The 27,782-nt window shown below is 40.0% G+C and overlaps 1 protein-coding gene across 1 annotated transcript; it reads right to left on the reverse strand.

Moving 5' to 3' along the window:
* Positions 1-11: 11 nt before the first annotated feature.
* On the reverse strand, positions 12-27,317 carry SLC1A2 (solute carrier family 1 member 2; the record flags this gene model as incomplete). Its single annotated transcript, XM_082284331.1, has 10 exons — positions 27,182-27,317; positions 25,866-26,018; positions 25,002-25,252; positions 21,416-21,575; positions 18,275-18,401; positions 15,582-15,815; positions 13,093-13,287; positions 9,335-9,469; positions 3,554-3,785; positions 12-86 (listed from the first exon to the last, which is right to left on the reverse strand). Exons 1-10 carry the CDS (start codon positions 27,309-27,311, stop codon positions 12-14), a joined length of 1,692 nt encoding a protein of 563 aa, XP_082140457.1. The 5' UTR covers positions 27,312-27,317.
* Positions 27,318-27,782: the final 465 nt, after the last annotated feature.

A 27,782-nucleotide genomic window follows, 5' to 3' on the forward strand; every position in this document is an offset into this window, starting at 1 on the left:
AATCTCTTCACTTATTTTTCACGTTTCCAAGGCTCTTCTTCAACAACATTGAAGTCTGCAGATTTGCCATTGGTTGCCAGTGTTACCTGCAAGTAATTATCATCAACAAACAACTTAAAGGCCAAGGCACTTTGACAAGAAAAGTAGTGAGTTTTATATGAAAGGTTATGATATTTGCAGGAATTACATGCACTGTCACTTACTATATAAGTAAAATATATTTATTCAGAATTCACAACACTCCCAAATAGTGACACTCCTGTTCATTTATTTATTAAAATGACTAGAAAACATCAGTAGTAGAAAAATGTTCCACATTTTCTTAACCTTCACTGCAGGTTTTTTTAAATTAATATGTCAGATTCTACTCCTTTCTATCCCTTGTAGATTTCTCTGGATTATTTCAAAAACAGACTATTTATTTTTTTAGTGTAGAAAATCATATTTTTTCAGTGGAATTCCTTAGCAAAGCTGTGTAACTGATGCAACAACATGAAAAATATGCAAGGCCAGAATAATCAGAGGTATGTCTCTACACAAACTCACCTACAATTACACCACCTTTAAAGAAACGGGAGAAAAGACACGTTGTGAACGCATTGTTCATCATACCACTGTAACAATGTAGTGAAATATTTTGACTATAGTCCAATTAAAAATTCACAGTAATGCTAAACTGGTCGCACATGATGTACAGCAAAACCTCACTCTTTCCTGTAAAGATACATGCTGGAATTTTTAGGTTTTAAGTATGGTAGAAGACCTGTAGAGATCTACCAACTCACAGTGAACAGCGTGTCGTATGTTCCATTCCAGAGATCAGTATAAATGAACCCGAGTTTCAAGAAAGGTATCTCCAGCCAAATTACTTTAAATAATCAAAAATCAAAAAAGGTAAAATGTCAATTTAACTTTACAAAAGTATTGTAGATCTTGATAATGTGAGAGTATCTTTCATTTAATTCTAAATGGATGGCTTACTTTTTCCTAACTTACCTTGTAAGTTAACATCTTCAGCTTCAATTGAAAACTTAAAGACAGAGCTGAAATTCCCCATGCTGGATAAACAGGATGCATGGAAGCATTGGGACATGGAAACATGACAAAATGCACTGATCTTTGAAACAAAGTCAAGCTTTTTCTTAGATAATTGGAAGGGGAAAACATGCAAGTACAGGAATGAACAGCTTATTCAGAAATGAAAATCACAGAGTCATGTGAAATACGATAATAAAAAAATTCAAAAATATCATGCAATAACAACCACTCTAACCCCATATAAAGGTAAACTACTTATTAATTATGTACAATGACCATGCAAAATTATAAACTACTAGTGTTATACATGGAATATATTACAGAAAGTAAATAGAAAGGGCATTCTAGTAGATCAGCTTTTCCATATCCTGACCAGAGTTGCAGTAAGCTTTTCAACCCACCAGTGCATTGGACAGGATGAAGAGATGTCTTTTTAGATTTAGCAGCTATTTCGAAGCCCCAGATCCTACACTCTGTTGCCTTTGCAAGTCTAACACTTGGGAGTTGTAGACCACTTCAACATGATCCAAATGCTTTGCAAGTGTCAGCATATATTCATAGCTCATCAGTTAGGTCCCAACAACACATCCTTTTGGCAGCTTGCAGACAGAAAAGAGAAGTGGGCTGCTCAAAGTCAGTCTTGTGCTCAATCCAGTAAAGCCTGGCTCTTTTCATGAGTTTCAAAGAGCAAACTGAGACTGTGAGCAGACCAAACCTAAAACAATTTAAAAGGACAAACATTTCTAGCTCATAAATCACTGGTCCCAAACTTGAATTAAAGGGTATGCTTAGGATGACATACAGCACCATTAATCCATGTTTTTGAGGCAAGCTATTGCCTCAGCTGAGGGAAATGATATGAGAAACGGAAGAGAAAAGGAAGTGCAGCAAGTATTGATTGCACCAACAGGCTACTACTTTCTAACTTGACTTGGATCTCTGTGCAAATCTCAGAGACAGGGAGCAGATAAAATCATCAGTATTCAGTTCCACAAACAGACTCTTAAACCTACTGAAATCAGCATTGTCTATTTAACTTAAAAACAGTGTTCAAAAAATTCCAAAAGAAGTTATCCAAAAAGTGTGTGTGCACATGCTTTCTATCTTTCTTTCCAGACAGTTTCTTTTCTTCTTCAAATTTTAATGTCTTGTGTCCTTCCCTTTTTTGAGAAATATAAATTAATGACAATTTTCAATTTTATGTAAGCATATATTCTCTTTCCATTTCAGATCTTAGTTTTTAAATTTTTCTCATGGAAAAAGAGTGGGTCTGAAGAGAAATGAGAGAGCCATGTCAGAAAAAATGCATGATTAAAAAAAAAAAAAAAAAAAAATCACTTTACTGAAACCTGGGAACATTCAGGGAAAAACTGAAAATAGGATGAAAGCTGTTTGGTTTTTTTTTTCTGAATTCAGTATTATATTTTCCCCTGAAAAACCAGGTTTGGCCTGCATTCTCAAGAAGTAGCATTAGGAAAAAAAATAATTCTAAAGAATATTTCCAGCCAGGCTAGAGACAAGTGAAAATCGTAATATAGGACTTATATTTCCAATATAAATGGTGATCTGCTATTGGACTTAGTGCAGTCATTCACAGCTAGATACTGGCTCAGTTGTGGCAGCTGGAAGATATAAGAAAATCTGTCTGGATAAATGGCTAAGGTAAGCTGATTGGCAAACCCCACTGTCTCAAAGACAGTGTACAGCATCAGACTGGAGCATTAATAAATACAAAAAAAGGACTATGAAATTAGAAGTTCCACCTTGTTTCACTCTCTTTTCTCCTCCTTTTCAAAATCTCTCTCTGGATTTTAAACTGCCCCATCCCATTGGTGGGTTCTTAACGAACTTTTAACCACTAATCTCCTGAACTGTCTTCTCATTCAGCTGGTGGGGGTGCTCAAGCTCACTTCACTCTGATCTAGACGTTATTATTCGTATTAATATTGCATGTTAGTTACAGCAAGGGTTACAGAGGGAATACAGTGATTGTGCCTTAGTGCCTGGGGAAGGAACGCTGATGGAAGCGAAGCAGAAGCATGCTGTGTGAGTGCAGGAGCATTCTCACGCTAAAGCGCATTCAACGCGTCGACCTCTGAACAGCATATCATGAAGGCAGTCAGCAAGTGACAACACCTGCATCTGAACTGCAGCCATCCTTCATTTGGGTTGGCAATTAAGTTCTCTGTTGCCACAGAAAATTAAGTAAATGTCCATAGAAGGTGATGCCATATTCTCTGTGTCTTGGCATATTCCATAATACGCTGCATCTTGCCTTTTGATATGTAAACAAAGTACATGATTTTTTCCCATCAAATGACAAGTTTTAAGAAGAGTGCAAAAAAACATCTTTTGAACTGCTCAAACACATTCAAAATGTCTGGGGTTCATGGACCTTGTTGTCACATTGTTATTTGCAGAATGATTTGAAAAATACATGCAAGTTATAAAATAAGATAAAATAAAGCATGCAGTGCTATATACATGTCTCAATATCCATAAATGTGAAAGGTACCTTGCACTCATCTACCATGACTGAGTTGTGAGCTGCAAAAACACATTGGTTTGAGTTGTTTTCCCTATGATTTTTCATGTCGTCATAGATCGACTGAGTCTTGGTCATTTCAATGTCTTCATGCCCTTTGTGATGGGAATCAATGGTGTCAAGTTCTGCCTTGGAAAGGTGGTAGACAATGCCAGCACCAAAAGAATCCCCCACTACATTGACTGATGTTCTCATCCGGTCCCTACAAAAGAAGGAAAAGGCAGAGGCTGAATGGTATGAGAGGAAGAAAAAGTAGGGCATGGCAGCCCTGTTTCTGGTACAGTTAACTGCACTCATTTCAGGAAGCTTACGGTATCTTTTGAACGAGAGATGGGAGCTTTCAAGGGAAATGGGAGAAGTTGGCTTTCCCAAGGGACTTGTTCAGACAGGGAGGATGTTCAAACTGCCGTGTCCCAGCTGCTTATTCTCGTGGAGTTTGGCAAAGAACGTATGCTAGATCCCAGCCAAACTGCAGAGCCGTGCTTGACTGACGTCCCCCAGTGCCGGCTTCTGGAGCTGGAAGTTTCAGTATCAGGGTGCCCAGCTCACACCACTGCCCTTTGTTTAATCTGAATTTATTGGAGCACTGAACTTAATGCAGCCAGAGAAAAGGATTTTGGATCTAATGAGCTGTTCTCATTTCTAGTATGAATTAACAGAAGGCCTCTCCCTTTACTCTTAGTGAGCAAACTATGGGGAACAAAAATGCCTGAAATATCTCCATAATGCTTAGGCCATTGAAGCTCTTCTTCTGGCACCATCTTTACAGATGGCCATCTGTTGGTGTGGCAGCATGCCCACTCACACTACGTGTGCCAGAGCTTGGCATATGAGCAATCCAAATATAGGTCATGGCCTACAAAATTATGAGCCTGTGACAGCATTTCACTAACAAGTGCCCCTCACTGTAGGAGGGTGCCAAGAGAGGCTAACATGCTTCATTACAAAAAAATATGTTTGTTGGCACTTTCTGGTCAGGATGCCGTTAAGCAGACATGCCACCTTTCTCCCGTCTTGTCTTTAGTGTGGCTCTATCTGTCAACAGTGAAGTCACAGTTGTGGATTTTCCCTGAATTCAGAATTCTGCCCCACATCTGACCAAAATTCTGCAAAAATGGGAGCTGAGTCCTGCTATCTTCCCTGATGCAGCACACATGTTGAAATCATTTACAGTCTCATTTGCCTCTTCATATCTGCACTAAATATAAAACTCCTAAAAACCTTCTGACCAAGGGTTGCAAATTAAACTGACTTAAAGCAATTGAGTCTAGCTTTGCCAAATAGGTCAGAGAAATGACTACACTGATTAATTCTCAGAAGTATATTCATGAAAATTCATTTAAACAAAATGGCCAGGTTTAATAGTGTGGACATTTGCCAAGTGACAAAAGCTAGCATGTAAGACCTCATTTCCCAAGACAGTGATTAATTTCAAAACAACCTTTCTAGTATTTCTAGTACTAGATTTGCGTGACATCTCCTTTTCCTGTAGAACACCAAGAAGAAAACATCTAAATATATAAAATGTCAACTGATAAACATTCATTATTCATGCTTATTCATGACCATATAAATTTTTGAGCCCTTTTTAACATCTTTGCTCTACACATCGGTAAATCTGCCTTTCTCAGCTGTGGAATTAGAGTCCCATTCAAGTTTCTCCTCTCCCTCTCAGCATTATCAGGCTTACATATTTAAAGACTTTGTGGTGTAATATCTTTGCTGAAGCAGTTAATTTTCTCTTTTTGGCTTCAAAGGAATACCCAGAAGGGAAAAAAACCTCTACAGTAATTCCCCCGAGAAACAAACCAACAACCTATAGGAGGGAAACATCCTTCCAGTTCTGCTTCACACAAATTAAATGCTTTATACAGTTCTCATCCAATGCCTGTGAAGACTATTTTAAACCTGGTCAGAGTGGTAAAATAGGAAAATAAGACTTTCTGGAGTGATTTTTAATTAAGACCATTAAATACACTGAACCTGGCATTACAACTCTACAAAAAGAACACCTACTTAATTTTTTTGCATGACTGGTAGTAAATTTTGAAAGGATTCACTGATGCCAGATGACAGAGAGATAGTACAGGATGCCAAAAAAACAAGGTAGAGAGAATACATAAATATAATTGAGGCAGAATTCAAATTCTGAAAGGGTCATTTGAGGAGATGCTCCAGCTCATGCACACATACCACTAGCTGAGAGATTCAGCAGTACAAACTGCACACTGATGCACAACATGGTACACTGTGCAAACCAAAGGAAGCCAGGAAGTTCCTCACAACAGAAAGGGCAAAGTCTCAGCTGTCAGGAATCAACAGCAAAGTGCCACTGACCTCTTTTGGGGCAAAAAACACCCTATGAAGAACATCCTATGAAAAACACCCTACGAAGAACAAAGACAATTGTACTTACTCTTTTGTTCAAATCAACCAGTCAATTAATTCCAGGCAAGTGGGACAACGTAAACAACATAAATGTAGGAAAGTTGCAGTCTAGAGCCTGTTCATAACATCCAGACTTCAACTAGGTCTTAATATTCTGAATCTAGATCTGAGCCAAGGCACAGAGTCAGAACTGAAGCAATCTATTTCTGAGTTACTGAATGAAGGTTTAAGTACCGGATCAGCTGCCCAAGCTCATTTTCCCTAATTCCTCTCTCTTTGCTGCAAAATACCACTAATCTCGTACCACTGATATTTACTAAGCTTGCCAGCTCACATCTGGAGAGTACCCAGTTTGTGGCTCAAGCAAAATAAGCTCATTTTATTCCATCTGTTGGCATATAATTACTGTCCCATTAAATGTCACTGCTGTGTTGTCTTTGGTTTTAAACTGAGAAACTGTAAGAGTTGTGAAATCCTGGGAAACTTGCCTGGTGAAAGAGCTTACACTGGGTATGTATGCATGGGAGGTAGAAAGATTTAACAACCCAACAGATACTGGAGAGGCTTGAGAAAAAATTGATAAGGAAACCTTTCAGCTCCAGTCTGAAGGAGAGAGTGCCAAGTTTAAGGATTTGACATAAAGTCATCTTTGTGTTACACAATGACCAAATCATGCAAAAGTGGTTTGGTAAGACCACAGTCTCAGGTGGTGGTAGTACTGTAAAATGAACTGATGTTCTGATACTTGCTTTCATCAAAAATATTGAAAAACTCATAGAGTAAGACATTTTTTAAACCCATTTTTTACCTCAAATTTAAATGTTATTGAAGGGCTGTTCCAAGTATGTCTACATGGTTGGTTGCATTTACCCATGGGTTCCAGAAAAGTGGCTGGAACTGGGTCTTAAATATTTTATTAACTTTCTCTTCTACATTCTGTTAGAAATATTGCTTTAACGTTATTTAATGATCTGAAGAATTGGGAGAAGGCAGTGTTTGTAAGTAAAGAAAATATGTTTTTATGACATTTCATTTCCGAAATTCTTCAGGTCTGGTTTGTGTGTGCAAAAGCTTGCTCAAAAGTTGGCTTGTGTGCCTTTTCTTAACATAGTAATGTCAGCAGCATCATTTTTCATAGCTGATTAGATCATTGTGGCTACTGTAACACAGCCACCAGAAGATGGAAAATGAAGCTATTAGTTGTTGAACACAGATTAATAAGTACAACACTTTCACCAACAGACAGTGTCTTGAGTTTGCAGCACCAGTGGCACGACACAGAGCTTTTCACCTCTTTTCTCATCTTTTTCCCTTTTTCAGTTCTGAATCACAGTTGCAGTTGCACTGCTAATTGTAGGCCAGGAGGATCCAAACCCAACCGTTTGGGCTGCAAGTTCTCTTGCCCTCCATTTATTTTGGAAAGACACCTTGAAATACTTCTTTCAGAATTGCTATCCTTCCTCTACATACATTCATCACTGCTACAGCTCCGCAGTACAGAAGTTTTCATTTCCTAAGCAAGGTTGGGTTAGCCAGTGGGAACAATGCTGCTGAAGCTGAGAATGAAATACAACACCCACTAGTGCATCAGAACTGCTGATAAACTTACAGCTCTGAGGCTTGCTGGTGTGGGAAGAGCTGCTCAGTCCACAGGAATATTTTAAAAATACATTTCCCTAAAAAAACCAAACAAACCACAGGCTCCTTTTGCACATCCTCCTACCAGCTGCAGAAACCTACCTATTTGCCTTACTTTGAGAACCAAGAGAAACAGATACTTAAAATATATTTTTACTTTTTTTTTTCTCTCCTTCTTCCAGCTGCAGATTCCTATATCACTTTCCTGCTTTCAGCTATGACATTGTAAATACAATAAACCCACTGAATATCACATCATTCCCTATGCCAGCTGTACTTTGCCTGCTGCACCCTCTCATTTAACCATTCTGCATCATATCATGAAATTCAGTTATATATAACATTATATAAGTCAAGTTTTCCCTTTGCCTCCTCAAGCTGTAAATTCCTCTTTCATTTTTGCCTGAAGCAGAAATCAGAGCTGCATGTTAGCCTTTAAAATTCTTAGTGACAGATAGAGAACGCCAGTAGACCCAAAATATATGTCAGGATTGATTAAGTTCTTGACCTCTTCTCAATAAGCCAAAAGATAATGACAGAAAATTAAACTTCTATTTTATCTGCACATGCACATTCTCAACTCTGCTATTTCTTCTTGCATAATTTTGGTTGTGTATCTGGGACTGAAAGGTACCAGAAGCAGGCAGCTGAGGCTGCTAGAAAACACATAAATAGTACAGTTATATTTATGTCTCCCTTTCTGGGCACCACAGCTGGAAAAACAAAACCAAACATCTTTACTACTTAAAAGAATACTAGGGGAGAGAGAGCTGGCTGTTGACCAGAATATATCAGAACGTACTGTGCTGCAGCAGTACAGGACAATGTGAAAGTCTCTCTAGGGGCCAGTACAACTTAATGGCTACTGAGTCTCTTTCAGCTGTGCACAGATGACAGAAAGATATCCAAGCTGTCAAATATCAGCAAAAGAAAGGATGTGGCTTGGCATACCCTCTGTCTGTATTTACAGCTTCTGTATTCAAGTACTGAAGACTAAATGCCTCAGAAAACAATCTGTGGGTTAGCTGTTTCTTGCTGGAGGACCTGCAGTGGCCTGGAGGTCATTGATCACAATGGAGGACTTTGATCACAAGTCCTTGGAAATGAAAGCCATTCTTTCCAGTTTGAGTGGGCTGTCAGTAAAATGAAACTAGGGAATTACCGTCTTTATTTCAGTTTTCATTCTTATTTGTCTTTGGTCTTTGTCCTGCCCTAGAACAGACTCTTTTTAAAGGTATTTTACTTTCTTATGTACGAAAAGAAACTGACTTTCCCCCCCAACTAGTATAAAACATTTGATGCTACAAATCCCAAATCACCCTATAACTTGCTGGCAACATCCTGATGGAACTTACATTTTCAGCGTTCATCCTTCATTTTAGACCAGAACCATAATAAACAGAAACATGAAAGCAAAGATTAGAAAACTGCTCTTGAATGATGGAAAGGCATCATTAAGAAGAAGATAATACAAAAGTGTGCGCTCACAAGTGTGCCAAGAAGACCCTTTGCTCATAGAAACTGACTTCAGTAGCTCTGTAACAGTAACAGCTGAGAAGCTGCTTTCAGTGTCTCCTACTTCACTATGGGGGTAACACCCCATTTCCTCCTTTATCTGTGGAGGAGAGACTCAAAGTTCTTAAAGACCAATGGCTGGAAAGCACTGTGGACAAACATTACTTCACTACTTTTTCTGCACCAAGCAGCAGAGTCAGCTCAACTTACAAAAGCCAATCAACAGCAACAAGCAAACTGATGTCCTGGGTAGGGAGACCCACTGCAGTCAGGATCAGCAGCATAGTGACAAGTCCCGCGCTGGGAATGCTGGCAGCTCCAACACTTGCAAGGGTGGCAGTCAAACTGCAAAAACAAAAATCAAATGGCAGTAGCAAGAAGAGGAACATACACTTTCCTTGCATACTCATGTGATCATTAGGAAGGTCAAATTTTTAGTGTGTTTTTCCCATAAAATTAACAAGCATAGGACAAATCAAGGTAAGCTCAGGTCATATTTTTCACTCATGTGTTTCTCTAAAAATATTTACTGGGGTAGGCCAGATCTATGGTTTGTTCCAAGAGTTGGAAGAGGGCTCTCTGCAAGCTAGTTATGACATTCAAATCTGTGTCGTTGTGTTCTCTGAACTCCACAGACGACACATCCAGGGTTTTGAATCCTGAGTTTTGACCATCCAGACATGCTAAAGTTTGGTGACTACAGGTTGAATTTTCAGGGCGATTCATTTCTGTTTATTTACATTACCTAAAGACTGAACTGTAAATTAAAGGCTGAGAGAAAGCAGTTATTATTAAATACAGAAGAATAAAAGTCTTGGTATCCAAAACTCGCAAAATACAAGCCAGTGGTGCACCAAGCCTGGATACAAATCACCCTAGATGAAAAAGCAAAATTGATCTGATTGTTTAATAAATCCAAACAGGTGTTTGTTTTTGCCTCTTATATTTTGATAAAGATCAGTAGAATGAATGTCTGAGCTTCAAAGGTTTGTAAAAATACAACACAGACCATAACAAATATCAACATCACTGGGCAGTCCTATAAAGAATGGAAAATAAATTTGTCAGAGAGCAAGTCAAGGGAAGAAAAACAGGGAAGAGAAGGAGGAAAAGGAGAAGCGGAAGAAGAGGGAGAGGAGGAGGGTAAATAAAAAGGAAAGTGGGTGAGAGGGACCAATCTGACTTTTATTTATGCCTCAACATATGTTATACATGAAGTGAAAAATTACTGTAGGGGCTGTACACATGCTGAAAGCCCTAACACATGCCACGTGTTAGGGAGGCAGAAAATGGAGGGAGGTTCTGTCTCTGGGGAGACTTCGCTTGACACAGAGAAAACTTCCATGACTGGGCTGTCTGGAAAAAAATGCCCAGGAAACTGGGCTGTGGGAGAGCCTTAGCAGATAAAAGCAGTGAACTACACCACAGCGGGTACCATTTTCTTTGGGTTTCTTGGAGGGAGCAGGGGCTCACCCCACAACTCCTACCCAACAAACCTGAAAGTGCTTCCAATACAGAAGTAGGGAGAAACAAACTATGCAGGAAATACTTGCCCATTAGCCCCAGAAGTCATCTATGAGGATGTTAGCCCGATTTAGAGCTGCCAGATGCTGGCTGGCTGGGTCTGACCCAGGCTGCAGTGTGTTTGTCAGGTGTCTGGGTTACAGTGCAACCTGGCTTGCTAAACACCCAGATAGTTCCAGCAGGTGTGCAGGCAGGATGCTCTGCTCTGCTGTCAGGCTTTGCACGTGATGCCAGATCCTCAGGCACTTCCAGCCTGAACTGGTAAGGCATTCCTTCCAAGCTCTGTGAGGAAATGCTCCTGCCTACCTTCCCACAGCAGAACTTACAGACCTGGAGGGGAATGAAGCTAGCACTGTTCAGAACTAAACAGAACCTGGCTCAGCTACCATTTCCAAGATCATCCTTTCCCAAAGAATACAGGAAATCAGAGGAACTACATGACCAGTATGAAGTAACTAAGACTGGTCAAAAGGTAATTAGTCTTTATGATGTTATGTCTGGGTCATTTGAATATTCTCAGTATCACAAAGTGCATGTACCAGACAAAACCTAATAATCTTTCCTTCATTTGTATTGTCACCTCAAGGGATAGTTCTTGTCATATTGCTGTAGCAAAAATGCATGAAGAGGAAAACCAGTGGTTTTACAAACAGACCAAAGTTGCTCCCTGCTTTGTAAATGTCAGTCACAAAGCTGCATATGCCAGCCTTGAAATGGTGAGATCAGGAAGAGCCAATTGGTCAATCCCTCAGAGGAAGAGAAGATGAATAACTCAGGTTCAAGCCTAACAAATCTCCTGGACAACAGCAGATTCCTGATTTGAATTTCCCTGGTCTCAATTTAGTTTAATATGTGGCATGTCTGAAATGACTGTTTTCAGTTTTAGGAACAGATATGCATCATGCAGGTCTAGAATCCACCTTCATTAGAAGCAGCCCTGAACCATTTACAAACTTGGCTTTACTATTTCAGGAGCCAGGACAGGAAGTAAATGAATGGAAAATGTGGAACTAGTATAGCTGGGCAACAAACATAGAATTAGACATCCCTTTGCAGGAGTTTCTTTAGTGTTAAAAAGGTTTAATAAAAGAAAACTGTGTGGGTGAAAACTACAGGAAGAAGACAAACTTGGCAGCCTTCACGTGTGGTTTCCATTTTAACTATTCAAAATGTTAGACCTGCTGTCTACATCAAGTTAAAGCTCCCTTACAGTAAACAGTCTTCAATCACTCTTATCCTTTTTTAATGGGTACTTTCTTTTGTCCTTACAGATGCTCAGCTTTGTTCTGGGTAAGACAATTTGATATTAAAAGACTACAGTTAATATTTGCTGGGTTAGAGATAAAAGGTCTGGGAGTATCCAGACCGTGCTACAGACAAGCTCACCCTCAGTTCATTATGTTTTTCCTGTTCACCAAAGTCAAAGAAAAAGTACAGGCAAACATAAACACATAGACAGGTTTTTTAGGTATACTTTTTTCTTCTAGTGTATATAAACAGATATATTCTAGAAAGTTAATGCCCCATATATGACTTGTAGCATACCCCTAAACTAAAAAAAACCCAAAACATTTCACTGGACAGAGAATGCTTTATATTACAATTGACATTGTTTTCTGTGCTGGTTTTGGCTGGAGTAGAGTTAATTTCCTTCACCGTGACTGGTATGGGGCTGTGTTTTGGATCTGTGCTGAACACAGGGTTGATAATACAGAGATGTTTTTGTTATTGCTGAGCAGGGCTCACACACAGCCAAGGCCTTTTCTGCTTCTTGTACAGTCCCAGTGGTGAGGGGGCTGGGGGTGCACAGGAGGTTGGGAGAGATGCAGCTGGGACAGGTGACCCCAACTGACCAAAGGGACATGCCAGACCATGTGACATCGTATGCCACCAGTGTATAAAGTGGGAGGAAGAAGGAGAAAGGGGGAGTTTGGAGTGATGTTGTTTGTCTTCCCAAGTGACCGTCACGCATGGCGGGGCCCTGCTCTCCTGGGGATGGCTGTGCACCCCGTGGGAGGCAGTGAATTAACTCCTTGTTTTGCTTTCCTTGTGTGCACTGTTTCTGCTTTCCTTGTTGAACTACTGCTGTCTCAACCTGTGAGTTTTCTTTTATTCTTGTGATTCTCTCCCTGATCCTGCTGGTGGGGGAGTGAGCGAGTGGCTGTTTGGGTCTGGGGTTTGGTGTCCGCATGAGGTTAAACCATGACAGTTGTCAACTGCAGAAGTGTAAAACACCACCAGCATGCACTAAGGCTGCAAATGATAGAAAACACGTCACCAGAGAACCAGGACCTATATATAAAACGTTCATTTGTATAGCATTATTAGAAATCCACGGATTTCATAGTGAATCCAACTGAGACAACTCAGCTACTGAGAAGACATCCAACCCGAAGCATTCACATTTTACAGTCTGTAGAAACAAAGGAGTCTTTTGAACTGACCTCACAGTAACTATCTGGCCTCCATCCAGGTCAATCCCATTCATCTGTGCTATGAAGATGGCAGCAACAGCTTCATAAAGGGCAGTTCCATCCATGTTAATAGTTGCTCCAACAGGAAGAACAAACCTTGTTACACGCTTATCAATGCCAAGATTTTCTTCAAGACACCGGAATGTTACAGGCAACGTTCCAGCACTAGGGAGAGAAAGCAAAAAACATAAAGAAGACATAATTAAAATCAATACAAAATATACATATATGGGAGCAAAATCAGAAATTCTAATACCAGTTTCCATTTTCTACTTCCACTTCCTGCTGTGATTCAAGCCGTTTTTAGACGATTTTTAAATTAGGCCTACATTTAGCTGGAAGTGAGACTGAGGCCAAGACATGAACATGACTTGATGTAGGATGAGAGCTTGAGAGTGCCTGGATGAATTTTTCAGACTCATTGCTGAGGCCTTGCACCACAGCATTGCACATGATGCAAGAGACCCAGAGTCTGCTGCGAGAGACTGTCAAACTGTCCCCCTCCCCGGGGGAAGTACCTGGGCATTCCCACCTGGCCTGAACGTGTAGTAATCCATTGGATTCTATGTTTTTCGGGGGACCCTCACCACCAAGGTGACCTGATGGACAGCATCAATGGGATGCTGGTGGGATCCAGAGAGTGGTGATATTTTCTTTAATCTGTCACTCTCATCTCTCTTTCTGTCCTCTCACCTCTTTTCTATTTCTCTCTCTTCCTTCCCTTGTCTCTCTCTCTCATATTTACTGTTAAGTAAAATCCATACTATTGTTTTTGGCATATAGTCTTGTTTACACCTTAATTTGGGCAGAGACATTTCTAGTAATGTTACGAACCAGACTGTAACACTGATACACAGACCTGTGAGTGTAGAGACAAATTTTAAATTTCTTTGATTGTGAATTTGCTCTAAATGGAGAAATTGGTATGGTGTTAAGGACTGAAAAAGCCAGACAAAAAAATACAACCCATGTTGTTCCTAGACACTGGAGGACAGGAAGAAAGGATGTGAAACACAGTAGGAGGATAGGAAAAGATGTAAAATATGGCTGGAAGATAACAGCTCTTTGCACAGACACACAATGCCTTGCTTTTGTGGGAATATTTGAGGTCATTGCATTCACTTGCTCAAAATAAAACACCTTCATCCAAAAATACTGCTGAAGTGGAAACTCAAATGCTTCAATGAACAAAAGCCTTAGGTAAAGGGTCAGTTATTAAAATTCTTGGGAGACCAGATCTCCTATAAGCCAACATTGTTTATCACAGAGCCACAAAATTACTGAGGTTGGAATGCATCTCTGGAGGTCACACGTCCTGACCACCTTGCTCAAGGCATGGGCAGCGAGGGCAGGTTTCCCACATTCCCCAGGACAGTGCCCAGACAGGTTTAGTGGATCTCCAGGGCTGGAGACTCCACAACTCCTCTGGGTGACCTGTGCCAGCATTCATGCACTGTCACATTAAATCACAGCAAAAAGAGTTTTATTGTGTTGAGATGGTACTTCCTGTGTTTCAGTTTGTGCCCACTCCCTCTCTTCCTGTCACTGGGCACCACTGAAGATGGGCATTGCTTCATCTTCTTGGCACTGTCCCACCAGATATTTGTGCAGACCAGTAAGGTCTCCCAGAGACTCTCGTTCCTCAGGCGAGAAGCTGTTCAGCAGAATGGTTTGGGCTGACCCACAAAGACAGATGAATTACAGTTCTTTCAAAGCATTCTTCAAATCAAGAATGCTCACTTTTCTGGTGGTCAGTTTTGAACTAGGCTTTTTTGTTTTCCCCTTTTTAATTAAAATGGAAGATTAAATTTTCTTCAGAAATAAAACAAATATTGAAGGAAAACACTTTAAAATATGGTATTTAACTGAAAAACACTTTCAACACAAGATCTACTGACTGCCCCACTGCAAAACACCGATTTCTGATTTTATTGGATTTATTGCTGAGAGCTGTGTTACTTACAGACTTTGCTGTGTCTGTTCTGTGCATTAGCAACAAGTCTAAAATGCTCAGCTTTTCACTGAAGTCCCATTATTTTGCCAAAATGGATTAAAGTACAAACTGAGAGGTTTTTTCCTTTCTTTTGTGAAACCTAGCAATGTTTGTTTGGGGTTTTTTTTTTCTTGAATGCAATGGGACTGGTCTTAACATGCTTTCAAAACAAATAATTATCACTTTTTCCTAGTTGAGGAAAGGAACACAGAATTAACACAATTTGCACGAGTGATTTGGCAAACGGCAAATCCCAAATCTCTGCAGGTGGCTATACAACCTCTCTAGAAAATCCTGAAGGAATGTGGTATTTTGATTTATATAAACATGGCTGTATTAAAAATAGTTTTAATTCAGTGGTATAAAATGATTTTGCAGAGAAGGTCAGAACAGCAGATGTACTATGCCTAAACAGCAGCTAATAATCTGCTACAAAATAAAGTACACTTGTATTTCTCGGGTGTACCTGGAAGCTGTGCCTAGTGCTGTAATCCATGCCTGGAAAATCCCAGCAAGGAATGAAAATGGGCTTTTCCTTGTAATCACAAAGTAGAGCAGAGGCAGGAAGATCCCTCCATGGATGACAAGACCCACAATCACAGTGACCATGTACATGCCAAGTTGTCTAGCAACTACTTCTAAGTCCTTGATGGCAATGATTTTTCCACAGATGAGGCAAGCAATACCCAACGGGGAATACCTGGAGAAAGAAAACAAGCATAGGCAGAACTCGTCTTGGCAGTGTACTCATAAAAACTGTGCTGAACAAAATATAGACTGGAGATGAGTAGGGAGCTCTCAGGCTCAACACTGAGGTGCACATCAAGAACTGATGGACATTCAAGGGATAGTTTTCACATCTATTTAAAAAATAATGGCCATCTCCAGCAAATTCCCCATCTACTTCATTTTCCATCCTATCAAATGGAATATGCTTTTCCTGAATAGTTTTTGATCCTGAAACAACATTGTACAAGGATATGATAATGTCACACAGGCTTGCATCATTATAAAGAGTCGTGTAGATTTGTTTGTAATACATAACTTTGACAACCCATTGTTTATCTGGGTTTCATGGGATTGCGTTATTTAATTCAGTTAAATTATTTGTTGAAATGAACTATTTATATCTTGAAGGCTGAAAATGTTTCCACAATGTTCTTTCAGTAATTCAGACAAATATTTTTTAATTTATGGATTCCTCATTAATTATAAGCTTTCGTTACTTAGAGTAGGGTTTTTGTCTCCTCAGTCATTAAAACAATACAAAGGAAACTGACTTTAAGGATAAAAGTGCTTCCTGGTTTTTGTTTGAATATCTCATGGTTTCTCAAGAAATGTGCCCAAGGCCTGGAAAGACTTCAATCACTTCAAATGCAAGGCCAGCTGTTATACCAGTTATCATAAAATGCCACGTTTCAATGAACTTGACAAAATACAGTTCTTATAGAGAGTTACATGGTGTCAGAGCCAGATGTCTGATTTGTTTTATGCTTGTGTAGCAGTGCCATGCTCCTGAGAGTCTGTAGGTGCCATGGGAGTTACAGCTGTCTGTGCTGAGAAATCATAAACCAAGCAAAACAAAATAAAAACTCTGCATAAGGATGTGCATTTTTCTTAATAAACACACCCTAAAACCCCCTTGCTTCTGGCCTCAACAAGTCTTTAAAAATTCTAAACAGAGATGAACAAAAGGAATTCCCAACATCAATTTCCTTTTCTTTTCATGAGAAGAAGAAGAAGAAAAGGCACATCAATAAAAATAAATATTTACAGTGAATTTCTTGAAACTTGAATGATTTCCTGCCATTGCAACACTGACTACTAGAGAGTGTTTATATTGTAGGCAGGGTATTATGTCTTGGGTCGACCAAATGGTGCTAAGTGAAGTAAGAGTAAATTCTAGCTCCTGGAGGGTTCTGGGAGTATAGTCACCATCTCTCTACAGAGTGGAGATTGAGTAAATATTGAAAGTTTTGTGAATAAAAACAACTGTGGTTTTATGCAGCAAGATCATCTACAGAAAAGCAGAAGCGTAACAGGAATGCAAAGTCATCGCTTCAAGTTCTTTCTGTTATTCTGCACATTTCCACACTCTTGTTACTGTCTGCATCACTCTTGCCTAACAATGTCCCTCTGAAACACTGGTGGTGCTGACAATCTGCACCTCAGACACCCTGCTCCCTTTCCTATACACTGTGTCCATCGAGCTCTAGAGAAGAGGGCAGCCTTGTAACTCAAGAAGTTACTCCCAGGGACACCATGCAATCCCAGGTAGCAATGAGCCGTGATACGTGTGTTGTGTTGGAGTGGCTATTTCTGCTCTCAAAGACCTAGGAAACACAGTAGTACTATGCCAAACATAGCAATGCATTTTTATGTTCTGAAAAACTGGTTCTATGTGAGATGGCCATGCTTGGCACTGCATACAAATAGCTCTGGGGAAGCACTCAGAAGAAACACTTAAAAAAAAAAACAACCAGAAAGAACCAAAATGATAATCCCCTCTCAGAAGTGTAAACAAGGGCTCAGACTTAACTGGGTAAAGTGACTTCCTTGAAGGCACGTCAGGCCCCATTATTACAAATGGGTATACTTAAAAACAGGGCAGGTATCTTCCAGTGACCCCATTGCAGCAAGGTTGTAAGACACCTTCTGCAGAAACTATGGGTGAAGGGATTACACATCACTGAAAACTACTGTAATTTTACTAGATGGTAAAGTATTTTTACTAAAGACAGTGAATAAAGTGTGTCTCAAGGCTTTTTTTGTAATTATACCTCCTAGGTAATACCCTGGGATTATGCTAACCTCCCAGGAAGACTGGGATGTTCTTATGTGGGGCATTCTTGCTTGCTTAGGTGTCCTCCTATGAACTTCCATAATCAATGTGGCTTTTGAAGGCCTTTGCTGGTACATGCATGTGTTGTATTTCAGTACACAAAGAACAGAATCTTCAGAAATGTTTCAAACTGGGTCCTAAGTAATCCTGACCAAATAGAAATAATGCTGCTGTGGCTCTAATATACCTTTCAAGGCTTTAAACGGTCAACTATTTAATTACACTCTTTAACAACAAACTGGCATCATTATATTAAGGTTTTAAGAGGGCTTTTTAAAAATAATCTTTTTGTGCTGTAAGTCAGAACTAAAACTTACCACATGATCATAGTTACTAACTTCATTACAATCTCATTCAGGATGTTGAAGAAATCCACCATCATCTTGGCCTGTTCTCCCATTTTCCCCATAGCAATGCCAAAAGCAATAAAGAATCCTATCAAACCTATTGGGAAAAATTGCAAGACAAAAAGAAGGCTTTTAGGAAGTTTTTGCACCTAGTCAATGTCTTGATACTATCTGCTAATCCAGATTTCACAGAAGCACAGAATCACAGTTTAGGTAAATTTGGAAGGGACCACAGTGGGTCATCTTGTCCAACCTCCCTGCTCAAGCAGGCCCATCCTGGAGCACATGGCACAGGATTTCAGAACTATAGGGTATTACAAATGTCTTGGGTCTTTTTAATATGTACTAATGCTGAACTACCATGATCAAATTCAGAACAACTTTGATTCTTCAATGTTTTACTAAATTCCAATTTCACAGCCCAACTATGGTTTTGTTGGTTTTTCTCCCTGAATTGATCTGATCATCAAAAAAGTACATATACAATAATCTTCTCAGTGCCATGCAGCTATTAGAAACCTCATGAGCTCTGGTAAATGGGAAAGGGAACACAGTGCCGCACCATAACTCTCTTGTTAAAACAGTTGCTAGGAACCAAGAGGAATTTTCTCAGGCTTTACAAAAGCACCTTGACAGATTCAGCCTACAGACCAATCAGTCCTGGAGTGCAGGGAAAGGCAAAAGTAGCCTAGAACTTTTGCAGGCGAGGAGTATTCCTCTTAAATGCAGAAGGCAGAAGTAAATGAAGAAGGTGGGAGGAGAAAGTGGGTTTTTCACTTGATCACAGAACTGCCAATAAGCAGATTAATCTCACTGAAAAGGCTATCAGTGGATACAAAATCGTAGCATTCAATCTGGGTAACACTTGGCTCCTAAATGTAAATGCTGAGGTGTGATTATCTGGAGTATTGGACTATCAGTGTGAAAAAACAACTGATGCATCTGTCATGGATTACTTTGGAGCTATTTCTTCAATGCTAACCTTTTCCATCCAGCAATTTTCAGCATCCAGAGTTGGATTATTAACTGATACTGACAGATGGTTTGAATCTTCAGTGATCCTTCGAGGCTAAATTTTCAGTCATGATATGAGTCCAGTATTTAACAAATGTGTAAACTCATCTGGGAAATTCCTATGGAAAAACTTACTGGGACACAAAAGCATTCAAAGATAAGGGAATCTGAGCTGCCAGTACCCTGGGAAAAGACAGGCTGTCCCATATCTTCACACTGGGTTTAGCAACCAGATTTTTCTTCTTTTTTTTTAATCTAATTTCCTGGATACAAAGTCATTCTTTAGGACCAAGCTATCTTTGTTGAGTCAGTTGAATAGGGAAGTGAAGCATATGTTTGTGTGCTGCAGAGCGTAGAGAAATGATGAAAAGCTTTTCAAAGACCAAGTTACTTCCTGGAATTCAGAATCTGCATTAGAAAATGTTAATAGGTAGTTTTGTTCATTAATTCCAAATGAGCTGTTATGTTAGTCATGAGAGTCAGATTGGTTCCTATTTGCAGGAATTTCCCTGGCTTGTACAGCTTTTTCAAACTGGATGGAAATTCCCACAACATTTTCACTTCTTCATTCCAAATCAAACCATACCAAACCAACCCAAAAAACTCTACATTTGAGAGTCATTGGTCAAAACACCACACCAAATTTCCCAGTGTATTTCTTTTCTGCAGGAATTGTATTCAGGCTTCTAGATCTTTTCTTATCCATGACAGAGCCTGCACAAAACAAGCCCAGCATTAAATGTAATGCATCTCTCACATCAGAACAACTGTTTCATTTTAATGCATAAGCAGAATTCCAAGAGAGAAAAAAGCAGGTGAGGGTAACAGCACTGGCACTGAGCTGCTGCCTCATTCATGGTGCAAAATGCCAACTTGCAACTCTGAAAGTGGCTTCTCTGCCCACAGATGTTGAATGGAATGAGAGCCATGAAGGCAGGCAGGATACATGGCTCTTGTAGAGCAGGCTGCTTCACAGAAAAACAAGATCAGCTTATAGATGCTATCATCTCCGCTACATCTAAGCAAAGCAGCCACCCAACTCACCAACACCTCAAGAAGGTCTGCAGACAGCAGCCACTGTGTCAGCAGGAGCTGTTCAGCAGCTGTTAAGAGGCCATTTGCCCTTCAAAGGTTATGGCCTAGTGGTGAGAGAAAGCAGGGGATTAGGTAGCCCAACATACTGTCCCACTTTGAGGACAACACCGATAGACAGAGAGGTGTCAGCCTCAGCCTTGTGGACGTGCTGTCACAGAGCATCTTTGAGCATAGGTGTGAGGCTACAAATTGAGAGCTAATCTGTGACTGACTTCACCCACATGCAGAAAGCAAGGAGTTGAAGGAGGAGCACTCCTCTCTGGGCTGACAAAACAGGGATTCTAGACACAGAAGAGAAAATAGAAGTTTTGTGGAAGATGTTTGTTTCTCATGTGCCCCCACCCCAGACTGAATAGTTGCTTCAGGAAAGGGTGGGAGATAGGCAAAGTTTTCCTACCACCTCCACTTGCTGGCTTGTCCAGACAAGATGGCATGATGGCATTTGCAGTTGGTAAAGGTCAGCAGCCAAGATGAAAGGAGGAGGGAGCTGTGACTCAGAAATGTCTCAAGTCTTTCTGGGATTTTTCTTGGGTGGTGTGGTTCACACTCCACCTCTCACTTCAAGCTCTGCCTCAAGCCAAATTAGTTCAGCATATCCGAGACACCACTGGAAACAACTTAGCTCAGCTCCATCAGGGGGTGTGTGAAGCACTGGCTCTTGAAGCTCTCCCCCATACTGTTTTGCCAATACACATTAGTATTAGCCTAGGTCAGCTTCTTCTAGGATGAAAGGATATTTTTGGTACCTCCTACATGCTTTGCCACTGTACTCCAATTCACAACCACAAAGCTGCCAATCCAGAACAAATCACTTGCTGGTTTCTGTGGTATCTCAGAGACCAATGGACAGGACACCTAGTAGGTAATAACATTTGGCGATTATCTGGAGAGACTAAACGTGCACTGAAGAGCAGATTGGACAACACTGACTACACCTAGCCACAGCAAAAAGCTGTGACATACATATGAGGTACATATTTGACAGGCAGAAAATGTTCTTACCCAGGACATTCATGCCATCCTTAAATTCAAGTCCTTTCTTAATGACCATCTGGGCTTCAGGTGGTGCTGTCTCATTCACCATAGCAATAGCAGAATCAGTGACATTAGGTGGCTCTTCAACAGGTAGTGGCACCAGCACTTTCTTGGTGACAGTTTGTATCTGAAGGCAATAAGAAGGGAGCATGAGAATGGAAACAGACTGAATGCAATCCATTTGGTAGATAAGGAAATAATAATAATAAAAACAGTCTTCACTTGAAATTCCAGGGAGCTATATTTTTGAAGGATTAGACATGCATTCCACAGCCTCTTACCCTTCTTCCAAAACTAAGTTTATTTTTCAACAGTTCTAAGTGCTACAAAGTCCTGGGAGTCTTCCTCATTACTCTAGTGTGAAAAGTATGGTAAATGCATGTTTTTTATCACTACAATGAAACATTTTACAGGTAGTTCTTTCGGCCAGGCAGTTCACAAAGGATGCTTCCCAGACTGTGTCTTACAGGTTGATACCATTTGTTTAGCACCAGAAGGCAAGTGCCTCTAAGATCAGTTATGGCAGCAACTCTGCAGTAAGGCTTGTAATTCAGGACAGTCTGTCCAGCTCAAGTCATCCCAGTTTGATGGTTAACTTGAATCAAAAATTTAGGACATTTCCGACACTTCTCTTACACCTTTTGAGCTCTTGACTGCAATAGCTCAAAATGGAATGTACACAGTCCCCTGAGGTCTCTAATGAAAAGATTGTGAGTAATAGATAAAAAAGAAGGTATCAGCTTTTGAATGCATTTGGACCCCTCCTGGCACATGAAAGGCAGGGTAAAGGGAAAGCTGGGAAGGAGTGGTAGGAGGAGAAGTGAGCTTGAGTTTACAGCTAGGAAAAAAGGGAGGAGGGAGTGGAAAAAGAGATCTGTGATCTCCCTAAAAGCAACAGCTTTTAGAAGGGATGTTTTCCTCCCACTTCACACCTTGACCCTTTTTCCACCTCTTCATGGTCCTGGGACAGGTAAAACAGTTTGGAAGCTGTGACTGGCCTGACATGTTTTCCCACCTGCTCCCTACTTCCCTTGCTCCTACAAACACCTTTTAGCAAGGTAACAGAAAATGTGCATTAGCTTTTCAAAGAGCATTTGCAGCTCTTTCCCGTTGACATGGACATTGTAGTACTACAGATCATGATCCATATTTGATCCATATGGTTTAAAGCCTTATGGTTTTAAAATACCTTACATCTCTCTTTCTAAAACCTGCTGCCTAAATCTGGAGAGGAGGATATAGACAGAAAACCTACATAACTTTGCGTGAGAAACTCTTCAGTTGTCCTGAAACCATCTAACATTCTTGCATGCCTACTTTTTTTCAGAGTTAAATTTTATCTGAGGGATGTTGTCAACACAGTTTTTTATGTGAGGTATTCAGAATGTAAGCATTGAGTAACGGAAATTAAACTTAAAACATGAGACTCTTCACTCACAAATTCCACTACAGTCACTTAATTCAAAGATCCTCAGAAGTCCTTTGCACAAGGCCAGAGTCTCTAAAAATGCTGAGTATGACATAAAGCTTATATTCTGACACATCTGGGACTAGAAAGCTGTTTAAATGGTACAGTCATATTTACAGATAGTCCCATGGTTTTTCATGGCACATAAAATCTTCTGTCTGCGGGAATAGCAATTTTCATTATAAATTTAAACTTTCTTGTGGACCATGCTAAACTTCAGGAAAGACTGAAATCTCATGACGGCTCACAGTCCAGTTTGCAAATGAACAGTTCCAAAGCTGCTCATGAATCTCCTCACTGTGTTTTGCCTGGTGGCAATGGAAGGCACAGAGAACTCCCCTCACACTGTACAGCACCATTGCTGTGCACCTTTCAGAACCACTCTTTGCAGCATTACTGCAAAACGTTTCTTCCTCCTAAGGCTACCTGGAAACTCTGAGTGTCTATGGAGAGAGACTGTATGAATGTAGGAAAGAAAATATATGCTGACACCATTAAAGAAGGTAATTTTCCTTCTAAAGAGAGAGAAAAGTAAAGCCCAGCTCCTTACAGAGGAGTTAAGGGCTAACAGAAGCACAAGTTCCATCTAGTCACAGCTCACAAATGAAATGTGGCTTTATGGCAAAGGTTTTCACTAGAAATCAGTCTGGAATCTGCTAAAGTCAAACACTGAATCCAAAAAGCTCAGATTTTTTTTTTTTTTAACTACATTTCAAAACAATTGGTGAAATTGGTGATCCATAACTAGTGAAGAAACCTGAACATTTCAGTAACACTGAAAAAATAAGATTAATGTTATTAAAAAAACCTATCTGACACAGGTAGCTTAATTCTTATTTTTTCTGGTTTTTGCCCCTTTGTCAAAATAATTGACCATTTTCAATTGACCAGAAATTGAATTTTCCTCTCTTCCACAGTTCAAATGAGGGAGAGGATGAAGAAACACAAGCACCCTGCTTTCCTTCACTCAGTTTTGCAAAAATACATTTTGCATTACATGTGATGTTTAGCCACCAACAGTTTGACCACATGACTGACATTCCCATGATGATTTGGAAATATTGAGACTGTTCTCTTTCTAAATCCCAAAGGATTATGTGTTTTTATGTGGAAGTCCATGTAAGAAGTGAAGCAATCCAAGGGCTTTTGGCAGTTTAGGTTACCCTCCATTCTTCCACTCTCCCATGGCCTCTACTCCCTTCCCCCTCTTCTCTTTACTTTATTTTTTGGCCATAACCACAGCACAAGCTATCATGCCATTTCACACAGGAACACTTAAGAACAAGTTTGGCAACAAATCCTGTTACATCAAAAAACAACCCCAACCCCAAAAAACCCTATTTGCATTACTTTCAAACAATTCTGTTGGAGGAAAAAGCAGCTTAGAAATCTGCTTAAGTAGAAATTAGGAAATGCATGTTTTTAATTTATTTTACCTCTTAAAGTAAAGGTATTTTGATTAAGCACTGGTGAAAAGCTTTCAGACAAAGTTGTCTCCCTATAGAGCAAGCAGCACATTGTGCAAGCATCCTTCCTTCCCAGCATGCTCCAAAACTGGTGAAATGGAGCCACCTGTAGGTGGGTCAGCCCTTTGGATCTAATTTCCCCACTGGAAATTTTCATCTATTTTCTATTTTCATCCAGACTCTCACACAGCAATAGAGGTTATGAGAGGTTGGGGTTTGGGCTACAGTTTTGGCAATGAGCTGGAATGAAGATCATCCATATATTCCAAACAGGGCATTGCAGAACCATCATCTCTGTAACTAACAGCCAAGTTAAAATTCAACCTGGGTGAAAGACCAAGCCAGCATTCATAACCATAGATAATGTATGAAAAGCATGGAGAAAATTCAAGTTTACTTCATAACAAAATAAACTTTTTTAAAAAAAATAATTTAAAAAATAACTACAGGATAAACCAAGGCAGCTATAAATAATGTTCTTTCATTTACTTGCTCAAGACTTTAGACCTGTATTCCTCTTTATATCATTTCTCTGATTAACCTAAATAATGACATTAACTCTGTAGACAACCCTGGCAAGTAAAAGATGTAAAGAATATTACCAAGGAGCAGGACTTACCTGCTGAAAGCATGCTTGAACCAGATTTTCAGGGAACAAGTTTCGGATCAAATCCAAGAAGGCATCCAGACTAGATACTTCATCATTCTTCTTCCCTTGACCAAGCTGTTTCTTGAGTTTCGGATTCCCCGGATGGATGGCCAGAACCAGAATCACACCCAGCACAGCAGCAATAATAGTGGTGGACATGTAGTAGACCATGGCTCTTGTCCCCAGGCGGCCACTTGCTTTAGCATCTAATCCAGACAGTCCTGCAGGTGTTTAAGAAAAAGCAAACATTGACACTCAATACCCAATTCAATAATTATAAAATAAAATCCTTTGTAATTTTCAAAGTTTAATGACTTCCTGTGGGTGCCTACTTTCATCCCTCGGATGTTCTCACCATTGGACAGGTTACTGATGCTTCTCCCTCCAGTTGTGTGCAGTGTCTACTGCTAATAATTTAAAGAGAAGCATTTAAAACTCCATCTAATTGAAACTCTGAAAAATAGAGAAGATCTCTACCATCTTTTGCCCTTGACTTCTGCACACTGGTCATGGTCTAGCTGACACCACACCTTCAAGAAGGCTAGACTCACTAATGTCATGCCATTTTATTTGTAAGGTCCCATCCAGAAATTAGATCAAACAGCACATTAAGAAATTTCTGACAGTAGCATGTGCACATGTGTTTGCAAATAAATTCACTGGACAATATACATAACAAAGCCAACCAAGTCATTCAGGAATTAACTCTGAAATACACACTGCAACTGCAAAATGCTGACAGGATCACACCATTATTCTTCCTACATAACAAAATGCAAACCAGGTGATACCTGTAGAAAGCATCTTAAAGTATTTATGGCTAATGGATCTTACCTGTGATTAAACTGGAGATAATTAAAGGGAGGATCAGCATTTTTAGCATCCGCATAAGTATATCTCCCGGGAAGGCTATTAACATGATGATGTCAGGGTCAATAGGTGTTGCTAGCCGAAGAAGACCCCCACACACTGCACCCAGGATAACACCTGGAAGAAGAACAAAAAAAAGGAGCAGGTGGGTATTGGGAGAAACTGCCAGATGTGAAATACTCCACCTATCTTTGAAGAAAACTTGATTCTTACGGCTCATGTATTATTCCTTTTTTTGATGCTCTGCATTCTTCTCCTTGTGCTGATGTTCTCAAATCACAACCAAACCCTTCATCATTTATGTGGATTTCTAAAGTGATAAAACTTAAACCTCCCTCTCAGAACTGAGGCTGTTAAAGCACAGATTAGGGGAAAAAAAGGCCATGTCTACTTTCATAACATGATCTTTTTGGACAGGTTATTTTATTTTACATCCAGGATGCCTTTTTTTTCCTGATCAGAAGCCCAAGTCCCAAGTGTAATAAAACCTGATAGTAAAGCTTGTGTTGTGATCTGCAGCATCTCTGACTATGAAGTATCTCTTTGATACAATGAAAAATGTATGTGTATTTAAAACTTTTTCTTGGGACAGCATCAGGTACACCTTTAAAAGACGATTCAAGGCAAACACTGCAGCAGTATGGGGTTTTGCAGGCTGAAAATATGGACATGAAATTTGCAGCTCAAGACCAGCTGCAGCCGGTTTTTCAAACAGTAACAAGAGTATGTCTACAAATTTGCTGCATATGGCTGTTGGGCTTTCAGTGAAAAAAAAACAGGCAAAGAGCCCGTGAACCACAATAAAATGTCAAACTGTTCCGTATTTGGAAGTTGCTAAAGCCAGAGGCAATATTCAGGATGAGATCATGGAGCGTTGGCTTACAACTACAGAGAGGGAAGAGAAACCTTAAAACCAGTGAAGTGTAAACTGAGAGATAAAAGGAAAATTCGAGAAGTTTGGGGTTTTTTTCTCCCCCAAATCAGTGAGAGAAAAAAGGTGTAGCACATTCAGTTCTCCTGAATGACACTGACCTGACTGGCCTAGGGGTTTAAATCACACTCCCTTCCAAACCAGACACAGAATGTGCCTCAGTGGTATGGATTTGCTCTGTGTTGTGTCAGGAGAACCCTTCTCACCTGAACTACACAAGCAGTGCCCATGGGCATCCTATTTACTCTCTGGCTGTTCAGCTGGAACAGCTGAAGACCACAGAGGCTGTGGTGCCACAGGAGCAAATGCAGATACACACGGAGTGTCCAGAGCAGCAGATGTAGCTTACCAAAGACAGTAAGAGTCAGGAGCAGATTCCTGTGGAGGGACTGGCAGAACTGCACACATATGTTCCTGGATCTGTGCTCCACTGGATTTAAATGACTTTCATGCATCCGGACTTCTACTTGCTTAGGCATATTGTTGGCACTAGAATAAAAAGTGAAAAATCAAGTAGAAGTTATAGCACAAGATGCCAAAAGGGAAAGTCTGGATTACTTCCATCATATATAACTGGGGAATCTGACGCATATTCCACCACCTCCCACATTTCATAAACACTGCATATTTACTGCTCCAAAGAAGTCTCTGAAATGGCAATGGTGTGTCCTTCTGAAGGTGTAGCCTTCGCAGTATTTTTTGTGGTTATTTCTCAAATGGTAGATATACAATCAGAATTAATTCACTGGACATATAATCCCAGATGTTTCATGGACTAAGGTACTGGTGTGGAGATAGAAAACTCAGTTCTCTAAAGACCATGGCTGTTTACTTAAGCAGGAGAGACAGCTGAAGAACAAAGTTTCTATTAGCAGAAAAATGTAGATTTTATTATCTTATTTAATTCCAACTAAGGATAATAGTTTAAAAATTAGGATTTATTTGCAAAA

Source organism: Coloeus monedula (genome assembly GCF_965178545.1).
Source record: "Coloeus monedula genome assembly, chromosome: 6".
NCBI classification, from domain to species: domain Eukaryota; kingdom Metazoa; phylum Chordata; class Aves; order Passeriformes; family Corvidae; genus Coloeus; species Coloeus monedula.